The sequence below is a fragment of the Ursus arctos genome, unplaced genomic scaffold (assembly GCF_023065955.2).
Source record: "Ursus arctos isolate Adak ecotype North America unplaced genomic scaffold, UrsArc2.0 scaffold_1, whole genome shotgun sequence".
Taxonomy (NCBI): Eukaryota; Metazoa; Chordata; class Mammalia; order Carnivora; family Ursidae; genus Ursus; species Ursus arctos.
This window is the reverse complement of record NW_026622763.1, coordinates 46130300-46145852: the sequence shown is the minus strand read 5'-3', so window position 1 is coordinate 46145852 and position 15553 is coordinate 46130300. Positions and strand designations below refer to the sequence as shown.

The following is a 15553-nucleotide window of genomic DNA, read 5'->3' as shown; positions in this document are numbered from 1 at the left end:
ATATTAAGTTTATAATTTAGTCTTTAGGTAATAAAATATTAGGTGGGATCGTGACAGAATTTGAAGAGTAATTTACATTGTCACAGTAATGGATACAATGGCTGTTGGCACTCTGCACCTCATTTTGAGGTTTCCTCTTCACTTGTAAGCAGGATGCTTGCATCTAGTTAGGTGGAATATAGAGTTATTTTGTTATTGCACAGGAGTTCAAATGTGTGAGAAAGTGTGTGCATACGGAAACTGAGTAGTCAAAAGGGTAGACTATGCTGTTACCAATTTATTGTCTCTCGGTTCCAAATTTATTCTCTTCTGCTTTGTAATAATGGAGCAGGGCCCTGTAAATATTTCTCCTTTGCTGACTGGCATTGATGTTAAGCCTTGTCATTAGAGGGCACTGGAGGGACACTGACAGTAGAAGGTGCTTCCCTTCCTGGTTTCGGGGTAGCTTCCTGGTTAGGCTCTTTCTGGGCATACTTTTTCTCTACTTCTCAGCCTCCACATTGTTTTCTCCAGTGTTAAGTAATTTCATGGTGCATCTTTCTCTAGAGCTGGCACATCCTTGCCCCCTGCACTTTCTCCAGAGCTTGACGTGGGCAGCAGTGTTGTACCCTGGAGTCAAAGACATCATGGACCTGTTCCCTAGCCTAGGTCACCACTCCCCACACTCTCTGTTTAGCCCCACACATGTGCACACTGGGGGCCTCACAAAACTGGGTTGCTAGGGAGCCTGCTGCCCAAATTTCATCCCAGGCACCAGGCTGGCGCCATATTGGCCCAGGCTATCCATGAAAGTACACCAGACTCCTGTAAAGGACAGCTTCTTAACTCCAGGCACCATCAGCACCCAGAAGCCAGCAGTTATCCTCAGCACTAGCAAGTTCCAGGGTGTGACACTGCCCTATGAATGGCTTCTTCTGGGACTCCAGAGGGCAGATTTTTTTGGCAGGTCTCACTAGTGAGACACCTCTGTCACTTTTCCACCACCAGGGAGCCAACACTGTGCTCTCTCTGTAGAGATCTCTGGATCTCAGCGCTGGTGTGGGGAGGGCTCTTCCTTGGGCCTTCCTCTCAGCCTTGTGGGTAGTGGTTGCCCCTTAAATCTACTACTGTATTATTTAGAATTTTCTTTTCCTCACTAACCAATTCCCTGTTACTGCAGTCCTTTCTTAATAATAGATTAAACTTTCCTTTTTCAAATCACTGTGTAGTTTCTGTCTCCTTACTAATCTAAGAGCCTTCAGTTGTGTTTACAAGATAAATATACAGACAAATCTTTTAAAATATAGTACTTCTGCCCAGAGGAAGTACTAGTTAAGTAGGTAGTCTGTGGGACCACTCAAATCACTCCTCAAAATTTCTCTACTGTCTAGTGTGCCATAAACTATCAGTCTGTATCTTCTACAGCTCCAGTCATTCACAGTAGCTGAAGAGTATGTGAGCTCCCCTTTACCATCACCCTACCCTCTCCCCAAAGGGTATTATAGTTCCATAATAACTTGTTTGCTCCAAACTGTAAAGATAGAATCAGCTGGTCCACAAATCAAGATCCTGTTTATAACCTTTCACCTTCAATGATAATAATGCTGATGGAGATGCTTACCTGACCAGGTTTCGCTGCGACGTTGGATGTTTGACCACACGCCTTTCATTATTAAATCCTGTGCGTCTAAGTTGTTGGAGGTCAACTCTGTCACTAGGCTATTTGTCACGTAACCCGCAGATACTACTGTTCTGAAAGTCATCCTACTCTATGACAATTACATGCAGTTAGTTGTCTGCTGATGGCAGTTTCCAGCCAGCCAGAGCAACTCTACTTTGTCTTTAGTGGGGGTCCTTGGGGTATTTCTGCCTGCTCCTCCTGTGACACAGCGTGTAGTCATCTCAGTGCACTTTGCTTTGCATTCAGTGTTTGTCACCTGTCATACATCTACAAGTCACTTCCTGCTCAGAAGAATGCAGGCAAGGATGTGGACATAGACTTCAACATAATCAAAACTAACAAACCACAATAGCAAGTCACCGTGAAATTTGATTTTACCAATGAATACAAGCAGAAATGACTTCCTGCCACTCCTCCCTTTCCTAACCAGCAGATGAGAGCACTTAATAAAATTTCTGCCTGAGCACATAAGGTTTATTATTAGGGCAAGTTTGTTGTTGTTGTTGTTGTTGAATTTGATTAGGAAATCTAGATGATAATGTGTGGCAACAATCCAATATGTATCAATTTTGCAATGGTATACTTTTCTTAATCTACAATCTACGCTACATTTTAGGTATATAGTTTTGTAATGTTTTGCTTTTTGTGATTACCCTTAACTCTTTATAGCATGCTTTAATTCATGCAGTAGCAAGCAGGTTTCATATACCAATTAGGCTTTGTGCCAGTTAAAATTACCTGGAACCAGACCTTAAATCCCTGGGGTTGTAAAGATTTATTGTCACGAATATAGGAACAAGAAATGGAAAGGACCACTTTCCTCTTATTTTATTAAACGTTACTTTGATGTGCAGTTATGAAATGTTCTGCTTTACAAAATTACTTCAATTGGAATTTTTAAATTAACAACTAATGTTTTTGCAATGTGTCCTTTTCCACCTGGAAGGGACAACAGAGACTAAAGATGGATCTTATCTTGATCTTTTCCCATTTGAATCCATTTAGAAAACATCCTCGGGTGATGCACTGTCACACTAGAGTTTGAGAAACCGTAGTCTACATAACTGGTAGCCACGGCTTTGTGGATAATTTTAATTTGTGGTATTTCAATTCTTTCTGTTCAGAGAGAAACATATTTTCCCCCCTGAGAATAATCCATTGATTTTGACCCAGTCTCACAGACTGTTAGAATTATGCATATTGTTTTAGCCTTTTAAAATATCATTTTGCGGATATTTTTATTTATTATTAATGCTCTCTTGTAATTTCTACATATAAACTAGCATATAGATTGATATTCTTTAAGACCAGAGGCCTCTGAATTTTAATTTTTTTCTAATTTTAGACACTTATACCTTAGAATTTAGAAGGTCTTTGAATTTAAATTAATTTTTTCTTGTTTTAAAAAACAATTTCCTGGTATTCCTATCTCCTGTGAATCTGATGTTTTATAATTAGCAAATGACCATTTTAGATAGGGGTATTTAAAGGTTTAGAAGAAGTACAATAAGAACAAGACCTTCATCTGCTAGTCGTTTCTATATCCTGAATTTGCTGTTGTGCTGATTTTTTGTTTTTTCATCTCTGAAACTTCTAAGTATTAATAATTGGAAGTTGATTCTAGGAGAAATTTGTTTTGTTTCACTGTTTTTACATAGATCTTCAAATTTGGTAAATAGTGAGGTCTAGGAACATGATGTTATTCCTAGGAATGGGAATTAAGAATCCTGATTTTCTTTATTATGTCGGATTATGTGTTTTATTGTTCAGAGTCTGGGTTTTCCATCTTTATAATGGGAATAAAATATTTTAAAAATGATTTTCAACACTGTAATTTGCAATAAAACCCCAGTGCCTCATTTATATCAGCATTAATCTCTAAGCCTTTTCAGGAAACTTTGGGTCATTAGTGCTTTGGATTTCATCTAATCTCTCCAAGTCAAAGTAACTTTAGCTCACAGGCACCTGGGTGGCTCAGTCGTTAAGCATCTGCCTTTGGCTCAGGTCATGATCCTAGCTTTCTGGGGTTGAGCCCCGCATTGCATCGGGCTCCCTGCTCAGCGGGAAGCCTGTATCTCCCTCTCCCACTCCCCCTGCTTGTGTTCCCTCTCTCACTGCCTCTCTCTGTGTCAAATAAATAAAATCTAAAAAAAAAAAACCAATAACCTTAGCTCATTTCATATCAAGAATCTATTTTGAAAAACCTGTCTTTGGAGTATTAGAAATTAGTTGTGTGGTTGCCTTTGGATAAAGTCAGTCCTTTTCTTATCAGGTGCTAGTTTTGATTTGCCTAAAGTCTTGTGACCTAGACCAGTGATTCTTAGCACCTGCTGCCCTTTAGAATTATCTGGAGAGCCTAAAATAACAACAAAAATGGGCCGATGTATGCCCTGCCCCTCGGACAATTAAATCAAACTCTCTAGAGGGGAAGCCTAAAGCACTCTTTTTAAAGAGCTTTCTGCTAATGTGTATCCAGAGTTGAAGACCACTGATAGAGATGCTTAATGCTGAGTGTAATTTTCATTAATGGAAGCCCGATATTGCATATTAGCAGCAAAGGACAGAAAAGTCATATAAAAATCCCTGGGAGATTTATGTTGGAATCTTCAAGTGATCAGCAATTGATAAAGAAGAATCTGAAATAATCTGAAAAGAGAAAAGCCTCCTATTTCTACATTAGTAGACTGCTATGAAAGGTCTCAATCTGTTAATCCTCCATTGTTAAATCCACGATCTCATCCTCAATCTTTATTTCTAAAAATATGCTCTGAAAACAGTTGTGTGTTCTTTTTTCCTTCCCTTTTTAACTCATTTGTTCAGAAAACCTTACCTGATATGAAGCTATGTGTAGTTCTTTCCGTAGGTTTTCCCCTTATCTCCTTACATGTAGAATATCAATTCTTTTTTTAAAGATTTATTTATTTATTTTAGAGAGAGCGCACACACGAGCAGTGTTAGGGGCAGGGGGAGAGGGAGAGAGAGAGTCCTCCCGCAGACTCCGTGCTGAGTGCGAAGCCTGACTGGCCTCAATCCCAGGACCCCAAGATCACAACCTGAGCCGAAATCAAGTCAGCCGCCTCACTGATTGAGCCACCCAGGCGCCCCTAGAGTATCAATTTTTGACCCTTAAAGATCTTATTTCAGATAACTTCAGTTAAAAGCTTAGTAATTTAGATCAAATTTGAACACAGTTAGGAGAATGCTACCCTTCCACTTAAATGAATGGCATTGGCCAAGCCCCTTAATCTGTTTGAGTCTCAGTGTTTGCCATTAAAATGGGAATGACTTCACAAGATCGTTGGAGGACTAAAGGAGAACCTGTGTAATGTTCAAGTATCAGGGACCTAATCAACATTTAACAAAAATGAATTATTGTTTTATTATTTCTAATAATAAATGAAATCTTGGTCCTTCTTCTTTCCTTTTCTAGTCGGCAAATCTTTATTGGGTGTTCACTGTGTCACACATATTCTGGTAAGTGCCAGAAAAACAACCATGAATAAGGGAGACACTATTTTTGTCCTTCATGAGTTTTCCTTGACCCCCTCATTGGAGACATCCTAAACTAAAACCTATTAATTGAGGGACTTCCTTAGATAGAGACACACACACACACACACACACACACACACACACACACACACACAATGATAGGATTATTTGCCCTATTGATGAAGAACTTCTCTGGTTTCTAATTTATTCTTAAAAAAGAACTTTCTTCCAACTACCTCATTAATCCCATCCTTTTTTCTCATTCCCTGCCCTACCCACAAATATGATTTCTGGCATATAATGTCTTGGGAAAACCATCACTGTTACATAAGTACCTACTTCTGTCATCTCCTTTACTCTATACTTTCCCCAGACCCTTTCTTGGTTTATGTGTGGTTAAAACATCCTAACGAGACCAGTTCATTCCTCCTCAAATTCCTAATCTAGTTTACACCTGGCTGCTCAGGAGATCTAGTATCACTAGCAGCACTGGGGAAGGGAGTTTTTGGTGGTTGACTCGGGCAGGAAGGAGGGTGAACATAGGTTGATTTACATCTAATTATCGAACTTAAAGGTGATCAGGTAGTATTTCATAGGTGACTATTATCCTATGAAGCCTCAGGTTTTGCCTGTTCTTATCTTCCTAGAACCTCTTAGATCAGGTTGTTGCCCTATTAGTCTGAATGTACCCTAGATCCTAAGCTCTAGATCTTGGAGACAAGACTGTATATAATTAGTGTAGTGGATTCTCTGCCAAGGGTCATTCCTGGTCCTGCACCAAAGCCCATTGGACTAGGTCTAGTGCAGTTTACTTTTAAAGATGACCCAACTGCCAAAGAATTAACATCTCTCAAGTGTAAATGGCAAGTTGTAAAATCTATATCCGCTTGACATGGATACTTTATCTGTTAACCTGTTTTCCCTTGACCATCCTCTATTTTGTTTTCATATTCCCCCTGATCTTTCTTTCCGGTTTATCCTTTTTCCTCCCACCCCTTAAATGTAGCTATTTCTCTGCCCTCTTCACTGTATATACTGTAGGTGAACCCTTCTGTACCCCCAAACTGACTCCCACATTTTTATCTCTAGCACAGAGCTTTTCCCTGATTTTCAGTCCTATATATCTTTTTGCTCATGAGAACTCACCTTGGAAGTCCTATCAGCATCTCAAATTTGTCTCCCAAACTGGACGAATTATCTAATTCCCACTCCAAGTCTACCCTTCCTTCCTATATTCTCTGCCGTTGTTAATCACTTCAGCCATCCACCCTCCGTTCTTCCCTTTCTCTCACCAAGTCCTATCTGATTCTACTTCCTGGACTCCTGAATTAGTCCTCTCCATCCTTCCTACCTTCCTCATTTCTTATTCATCAACATTACTGGTGCTGAGGAACCTGTGATTTGTCTAAAACATAAATATGGTTATGATTCTTCCTTAAAATTATCCATTTCCTTCCACTCAGAACAAAATTGGTGGATTCCAGACTCACTTTGTGTGCTGGTCTGTAAGTGACCTCCCAGCGTCTCCCTCCTGCTATTTCCTATCTGTGTCTTCCACTTCTGTGGTACTCAAGCTCTGCGCACGTCTTGTCTTGCTCTTATGTCTTTGCGTCTGCCATTCTCTCTCTCTCTTCTCTCTTGTCCATCTGCCTAAAAATTGCTTATCTTTCAAGATTCTGCTCACCAGTGTTATCTTTGGGAAAATATCCCTAACGTTTCTCCTTACCTCCCATATTGCTTTCATAGTCTTCCATCTTAGCACATGTCACACTGTTTTGTGGTTGCATGTTGACATGCCATGTTTCATACTAGTCTCTGCTCCTTGAAAGTGAGAGCTATCTTTAATTTGGTAGCCAGAACCTAGAACAAAATCTGATACATAAGAAATTACACAGCAACAATTGTGTGGTTCTGAAACAATTTATCTTATGTCTTCAAATAATGTAAAAAGCTTACCAGGTCATTTTAATTCTTACATGAGGCTCTTAAAGCAACCAAAATTCAGAAATATTGAAATATCATTTTTATGAGCAATATACATTATAACTGAGTTATCTTTTGAAGACAAAGCGTCTATTCCATACATGCATGTATATATACATACATATATCTTTCCAAATAGAGGTAGTATATAGAACTAACTATTCAAGTTCTGCCTATTTATTTAACTTAAAATGTCTTACTAAAGGCCAGAGAATCCATCTTAGAACTTGGCTTTTTAATTTTAAATTTAGCAATATCTTTGGAAGAGAAACTGAATAAAGTGTCAAACATAGTTTTCACTTCTATAAATTAAATTTGACTTAAAATATGTTTAGGATTTAGGGAGAAAGTCATTTTCCTTCCCCTTTGCCCCTGCAAATTTGATTGAGTGTAATGGTACATGGTATATAATTATATACTGAAACCCCTCATATTACCTTTTGTAAAACATCATCATAAAGAAAACCCTCACTGTGACTCAGGCTGTCATCAATGTTCTTTTTTCTTTCCTTTCTTTCACTTCTGGTGGCCCATATTAGAGTTTAATAAACATGTTGCTCTGTTCTTGGGGTCAACTGCAAGCAGTGTTTTATTAAACCAAATACTGCTTTTGTAACTCAATGATCTCTCTTGCCTCTTTAGAGTCACTTCAAGTAAAGCTTAGTGCCATCTTCTTTTTGCTGTTAGATTTTGTATTTGTGTGAGCTACTGAAAATAGCTTTGGTATAACAACGCAATAGATGCTCTTATTTTTCTAGTCTATTTCATAGGTTCTGTCAGGATTCACAAGTATTATCAGGTGAACAAATTTGAGAGCATGCCAGTTTAGGTGTTTTTGAAGCTGTTTTATAATCTTAACTGATTCAGTTGGAGTAGAGGTTCCTAAGTTGAGGGCAAATTCCATAAAATAAAAGCCACTATTTTAGATGTATGCCTGACAGTACCTGACAGTATACAAATATACTTTTGTTTTCTTGTGGATTTCCCCCTTTCTTTATAATCAATTCAATGAAGTCCTTTGGCCCCTTGGTCATTGAGTTAAGATACCTTTTTAAAAATAAATTTGTTTATAAAAATAATTGTATGCCTATCATATAGTAGATATTAGCTACAGTTTACAAGGTATTTTTTTTTTTACAGTAGAGAAATCCCTAACATTTTATCACCTCAATAGATTATAGCTAATTATAGCAATGTGTTCTTCCAAAAGTGTAATTTTCTTGAGGGCAAGATATCTTTGTGTTTTTTGTTAACCATCAAAGTACATTGTTGATAGCTTACGTTTTGTTGTTGGTTGAATGAATGAATGGAGCCATGCCTATAGGAATGAATAGGTACTAATGCCATTTATCATTTCTGTTTATAGGTATTACCATTTAATGAAATCTTCTTGCCAGCAAATCTATGATAAAAAATATAAGTAACAGAGGAAACTATAACTGTTATTTTTCAAGTGGCAAGCTTTTAATGTCAGAATGACTCACGTAAAGCGACTAGTAAAATTACATCTTAAAAGACATTATCATAAAAAGTTCTGGAAGCTTGGTGCAGTAATTTTTTTCTTTATAATATTTTTGATTTTAATGCAAAGAGAAGTAAGCGTTCAATATTCCAAAGAGGAATCAAGGATGGAAAGAAATATAAACAAAAACAAGATGTTTGATTTAATGTTAGAAGCTGTAAACAATATTAAAGATGCAATGCCAAAAATGCAAATAGGAGCACCTGTTAGGCAAAACATTGATGCTGGTGAGAGACCCTGTTTGCAAGGATATTATACAGCAGCAGAACTGAAACCGGTTCTTGACCGCCCACCTCAGGATTCCAATGCACCTGGTGCTTCTGGTAAAGCATTCAAGACAAACAATTTAAGTGTTGAAGAGCAGAAGGAAAAAGAACGTGGAGAAGCAAAACACTGTTTTAATGCTTTTGCAAGTGACAGGATTTCTTTACACCGAGATCTTGGACCAGACACTCGACCTCCTGAGTATGTTGAAGAATATTCGTTGTTTACTGTTTAACATTAGGATTTCTGGGGAGGGGCATTAACTAAAGAATGTGCTTGTGCTTCAGCCACGCTGAGGTAAAATACCAGCAATTGCTGTTTAATTTGTTTAATTATGTTTTTGCTTATTATTGAGGCTATCCATATCTGTGCTTGATGAGGCATTGCAGATGTGAAAAGTTGTTACCTTACAAATTGGAAAACTAAATTTTAGATCTGACTTGTGTAGAACCACAAAGAAATCCTTTATTCTTAAATGCTTTAGATTTCTAATCTATTAAGTAGGGAATATGGGGTCGTTTTTATGGGAAATGTGGGAGGCAGAAGAGCTGTTTCAGTTCCTCTGTGTATTGCTATAGAATAAATAGAAATGTTTTAAAAAGTGCCAAGACTTTGAAGCTATTAGATAAGAATATTATATGAATTAAGTCACAGAACTTTGTGGCTTCTTTCAGTACTGTGATTGTATTTCACAATGCCCTGTAACCTTTTGTAACCTTCCTTTAAAGGAACAATATTGTTAAATTGCTAATTCAATTATTTTTTTTCTCACTATAGTTTTGTTGAGTATCATATGCATATAATTGTCTCCCTTTAGCTTCTGAGAGGCCAACATTGTTTCTTATGTCACTCTGTTTACATATTATCTGAAGTACACAGCATTTTTACTCTGGTTTCCCTCCAGATCTTACTATGCTCTCCTTAGTTAACCATTTTGTTGTCTTTGAGGTAGTGTTCAAATGCTCTATTTGACTTCAAATAGCTAAAATAAATTCTACCACTCTAAAACCACCTGTTGATTTGTTGAAAGTGTAAGATAGACAAAATACAGCAAGCGATGCCTACATATTTGCTTTCTGGTTATGATAGAATTATATTAGGAAGTGAACCTGAAGAAAATAACTTTTATAGACTTAAGTCTGTGGCTTCACTCATATTCCTCTACATTTATGATCATGAATACCTGTTCTAGCTATGAATCCCTCAGTATTGAAGTTGGGTAGATTAGACTTCTGTCTCTGTTCTAATCTGTGTGATTCAAGGTTAAGGTGCTCATCATTTTTAAATGAATGTGTGAAGAAACAAATGAATGTCTATAAAATATTCTACCTTTTTAACAGGGCACAGAATAGTTCCTTTCTTATGTTAATAGTTAAAATGCAGTATTGTATTTGACTGATCTGGGGAGAGCTCTTGACTGAAAAGCTATCCACATCACAAATCAAGAAGCATAATTTTTATTCTTTGACATGACAGTCAATGTCAGCTCAAGATGTTTCCCCCCCCCCAATATAGCATTAAGGAGCTATGATAATATTCACTAATGAAATTATTGTAAGTGAAAAACAACTAAGCACTCAAAAAACCTTTTTTGGATAGGAATTGGATACCTAGAACTTTGAAGAATTGGTGAAGATTAAACACTTTCTTACTTTAAATTTAACCTGTATCAGCAATGAACACATTTTCTGAAGAATTGCTGATCTTTTCCATGCTCATTAAAAATATAGATCCAGGGTCTCCCAAAGGCAGATGTTCATGTAATCGATAATTTAAGCTCATATCTATTTGCCAAATTTTACAAAAGTTTGGGAATATGCAGTCAGTTTGGCAAATTATTTGATTTCACTACTTTAAATGATATGTGAAAAAATTTCTAAAGCAGAAGTTTAACATGCTTTTTTATTGTTTTAGAATAATTGGGGTTTATGAAATCATACTGTGAAATTTTATTATCACTTGCATTAATGATATAACGCCTTTACTTGGTATTAGTAGCAGTTAAGCAGATAAATCCTAGCTTAAACCGAGGGAAAGCCTTATAAGATTAAAGTGATCATATTTTATTTATGTGAATTTTTGTAAGGTTTTATATTTAAAATTTCAAAACCTTTTTGTAATTCTCAATTAATATATTAATTAGCCACAGGACAAATAAATGTAGGGGAAATTTTTTTTAATCCCCAAACTCCCTCCCCAAAATGCTTATAAGACAATTAAGTCACAAGGTTTTGCTTTTTTAAAAAAAGGAAAATAGCATGGAGTTTTTAATAATTTTTACTTTTAATTTGTGTTGGCTTGTAAACCTTTATTCTTAAAAATACAAGCTTATAGTTAGTCATTTATTTCTGTGTTAATTTTGAGTCAAGGGTAATTATGAATAGGTAGTTTCTGTTTGGACTTTATTTCTAATTGGGAGTTTATCCAAAATTCAATCTAAAATAAATCATATGCTTTCATCTGTCACTGAGGATGAATGCGATTATTTGCTTCTGACTATGCATATATATTTGAAATCATGAAGGCAGGAGAGAGCAAAATCACTTTCCCTCATAACCTTCCTCTCCTTTTCTTACTCAGCAGTGTTGGCACACTCTGTTAATACTTTACCCTCAATCTAATTCCTTTTTTATCACTACAAATATTCCACCCTAAAGACCTCTTCTCAGGAAAGGATCTGAAGCACGTTCATACTGAGGTATGGCCATGAGAGTGATTAATGAGAGTTTGTAGGATCTCTCTCTTAGGGTGGCTTTCCTAGGCCTCTGGTATCATACTGGGGGCTCTGGTTTCCCCATTGACCCTCACAGAGCATTTGAAGTGTGCTAGGCTCTTATCTCCGTATGTGAATGATTTACTTCCTTATCTTTGGGTTTGAACAGCACTGTTTGATTGTTCACACACTGTATTTGTAGTGCCTTTTGACTGTGTGGGAGGATTTTATACTCTGTCGTCTAAAATTGTACAACCATTTATGATTTTTAAGTGAACTTAAAGATATTTATTTATCTTTACCATAGACCACACATATTTTGTGTCCCAGGGTCACTCTGTTTGGTTTTGCAGTGGTCCGAAGACTTCTACTATACGTTGTTATCTTTTGATCTTCGCCTCAAGTCAGTAGGCAAGGGACTGTGGTCAGCTTCAGTCTCAAAGGCTGGAGACCATACAGATCCACCCACACCCAACAGCTTCATATGAAGATTATTTTCTTTGAGGAAGACGTTATTATAAAAGTGAATTCAAGATCAATTTGTGACTAATGTGTTCAACTAATGAGTAGTACCATTAATCAGTCAAAAACTACTTACGGTGTCTCTCCTCGTGCCCATTAATGTTTCATAAGGCAACGGGATCACAGGACTTTTAACACGGATTTAGGATTTTTAGTTAAAATTCTTAAGTATTTAGTATTTTAAAATGCTAGGTCTTATTTAAATAAACTATGGATCAGATTATTGGAGCAAAATCTTTAACACAGCGTGGCATATGGTAGCAACTTCATAAGTCTTGCTGAATCATGAGCATCATAAAAAACAGATTTTATGGTAAGCCATTTTTTCCCTTTTGGTTCAAGTATAGATTAAATTGATTTTAAAAACTTGAAAAGAATTACATACTTAGGAAAATAAGAATCTCTGCAAAGATGAATATTCATTTAATAAAGTTGCACTGTTTAAAAAATTGCCAAGTAATAAGAAAAATGGATGATTTCTAGAAGGAAGGAGAAAAACTTGGTTATTATTTGAACAATTACAAGTATTTGCCATTTTTACAGGTTGTCTCACTTGTAGGTTTTTTTTCACTTTTTAAAATGTTATTTGTGTTTTAGAACTATATTGTTGAGAAAACTTGCAATAGCATATTTTAATGCTTGGTGTGTTATCTGTATCAGTGGACATGATCTCTGTGTAAAAAAAAGTTGTTGTGATTTATTTATATTTACATAGCATTAAGATCTACTTACATAGAAAAAATTTGTCCACTATTGTTCCAATGGTGATAAAGGTTAAATAATGATAATTTTAGTAATGACATAGCTGTGAAATAAAGTAATAAAATTCATAATTGTTCTTCTACTTCTTTGACTTCTTCTAGATGTATTGAACAAAAATTTAAGCGCTGTCCTCCCCTGCCTACCACCAGTGTCATAATAGTTTTTCATAATGAAGCCTGGTCCACGCTGCTTAGAACTGTCCACAGTGTGCTTTATTCTTCCCCCGCCATACTGCTGAAGGAAATCATCTTGGTGGATGATGCTAGTGTGGATGGTAAGAAAGCACATGCAAATTCGATTGTTTCCCACGTAAATCCATGTGATGTTGTCCAAAGTCTGTTTTATTTTATTGTACTCTCTGTGTGCCACCTCAGAACTTGAATATAATACCTTGAATGGTAGGTATGATGGATGAAAGTAGACCCTAAGGGTGTCCAATGTCTAAATATTTTAGAGTTCAGAAATGTATGAAGTGCCATGATTCATAACTTTGAAGTACTCAATGTAAGACTTTTATTGTAAGGCATAATGGTTAAGAATACAAACTTGAGCCTTGACTCAGGCTGCCTTGGTTTGAATCCCACTCTGGTCCTAACCAGCTGTGTAACTAGGGCAAATTCCTTAATCCCTCTATGCCTCAGTTTCTTTCTCTGTAAAATGGGGAAAATGCCATATTTCATCAAATTTATTGTATAATGCATCGTTAGTTTATTTCCACTTGAATAAAACCCCCCACAGCCAATTAAACAAAGATGCCATTGATTATAAGTATCCAATTGGGCAGCTTAAAATTGAGGAAATACATAAGTAGCGCATAACTGCTAGGGTTCTTTTGAAGATTAGATGAGTTAATATAAATAATACATTAATTAATAATATAAATGAATAGTTAAAAATCATTGCAGAATCACTACATTCTGTTTTATTTTGGCTACTAAATATTCCAATATTGTTTACAAAGTTAGCTAAAGTCTTTAATGCATTTATACTTAAAATTATAAGTCAATTGTCAGTTACTAAATTATACATTTTAAATTGGAATCACAAGGCCAATCAGACAAATACCCTAAGTTGTTAAATTTTCAAACATTACAAGTATTTTAAATACCAGTCAGATACAGATTATTTCAATGATCACAAAATTTATTCCTGAACGAGTTGAGTTTGGATCCAAATTCTTCAAGGTCAGATTCCAACTCCAATACTAACTAGCTGTTTCCTCATCTATAAAATGTGGATAGTAACACTCTTTCATCAAAATCCAAAGCAACACCTATTTTAAGATAAACCATTACTTTATGTACTATGAAAAAAGAAAAAAAAGATACTGCTTATTAAGTGACATGTCATCAATAACAAGATTTATCCAGACTTAAGAAATGATAATATGTGACTAAAGCACAAAATTATTAACCTGGCTTATTTAATTATTTCTACATACAATCCTAAATATTTCTATAATTTCAAAATATCATGAGTGAACTGAGATTATTTTTTGAAGTTACATTAACATCTAGGTGCAATAAGGTTGCTTATCACCAGAGATTTTTGACGTGGATGTGAAACCTATTCACCAAATGGGCAAGTTTTATAATTCGAGTCACCTCCTTAGGGGACCTAGGGGATCTGCATACAGATCTCTGACTTGAATTTCTAGTCCTCTTACCCAGGTTATATCACCACTTAATTATAATCAACTAATTTATTTACTGCTTAAAATGATCTGAATTTTTTCTGATTCTTTCTACTTTGTCTGAAGTCCATAGAGTTTTAAGTGACATTTGCTTAAGTTCTGCATGTCTCTCATAGGTTTTGTTGTGTAAAAAAAAAAAAAAAAAAAAAAAAAATCCTGCTTTGGTTTTGTGAGCTTTCTTCTCAGATGATTTTTTATTTTTTTCAAGCAGTGAGAAATTAGGGCCACAGTAAGGCTACTTGTAGTAAGACTTCAGTTAAAGGTGACTTCTATTATTGTGCAAATAAAATTAATAGACTTAAGAAAATCGGAAAGAAAAGTGGTGGCCCTGGGTGGCTCAGTTGGCTAAGCCTCTGCCTTCAGGTCTGGTCATGATCCCAGGGTCCTGGGAAGAGTCCTGCATCCGGCTCCCAGTTCAATGTGGAGTCTGCTTCTCCCACTGCCCCTCCCCCTGCTCGTGCTCTCTCTCTCTCTCTCTCAAATAAATAAAATCTATTTTAAAAACTAAATTGATATCCAATTATAATCTTCCTATTTCATTTTAATTTTTCTACTTCTCTCTTCATCAGTCTAAATAAACATGTTTATCTAATTATATCCATGTCAGAAATTGATTTTGAAATCCGACATTTTCATATAATATTATTAGCTCATTTCTTTTACCTTCAGAACTTTATTTTTGATGATCGTGGTGGACTAGATGCATTTTATTTAACCGTTCACCTTCATTCACTCCACAGTGTTAGTATATATCCCACTGTAATGAATATCCTTGTGTTTGATATTGTCCTCCATTTGAATTGTATCTTTGGGTAAGTTAAACTGCTTGTTCAAAGGGTCTGGATATTTTTATAATTCCTTATAACAATTAATAATAAACTTGCAACAGTTTTCTTGGTGAGGGATATCTTTGTATACTAATGTAATTAACTTGTCTTATTG

At 35.9% G+C, this 15553-nt stretch overlaps 1 protein-coding gene across 1 annotated transcript in view; it reads left to right on the top strand.

Annotated features, from left to right (window-relative positions):
* Positions 1-15553, top strand: part of GALNT3 (polypeptide N-acetylgalactosaminyltransferase 3) — a 45414-nt gene that overhangs the window by 13072 nt on the left and 16789 nt on the right. Inside the window, exons 2-3 of the mRNA XM_026492639.3 lie at positions 8502-9122; positions 13020-13192. Coding sequence (XP_026348424.1) covers positions 8611-9122; positions 13020-13192 — 685 coding nt within the window. The 5' untranslated portion in view covers positions 8502-8610. The remainder of the gene's footprint in view (positions 1-8501; positions 9123-13019; positions 13193-15553) is intronic.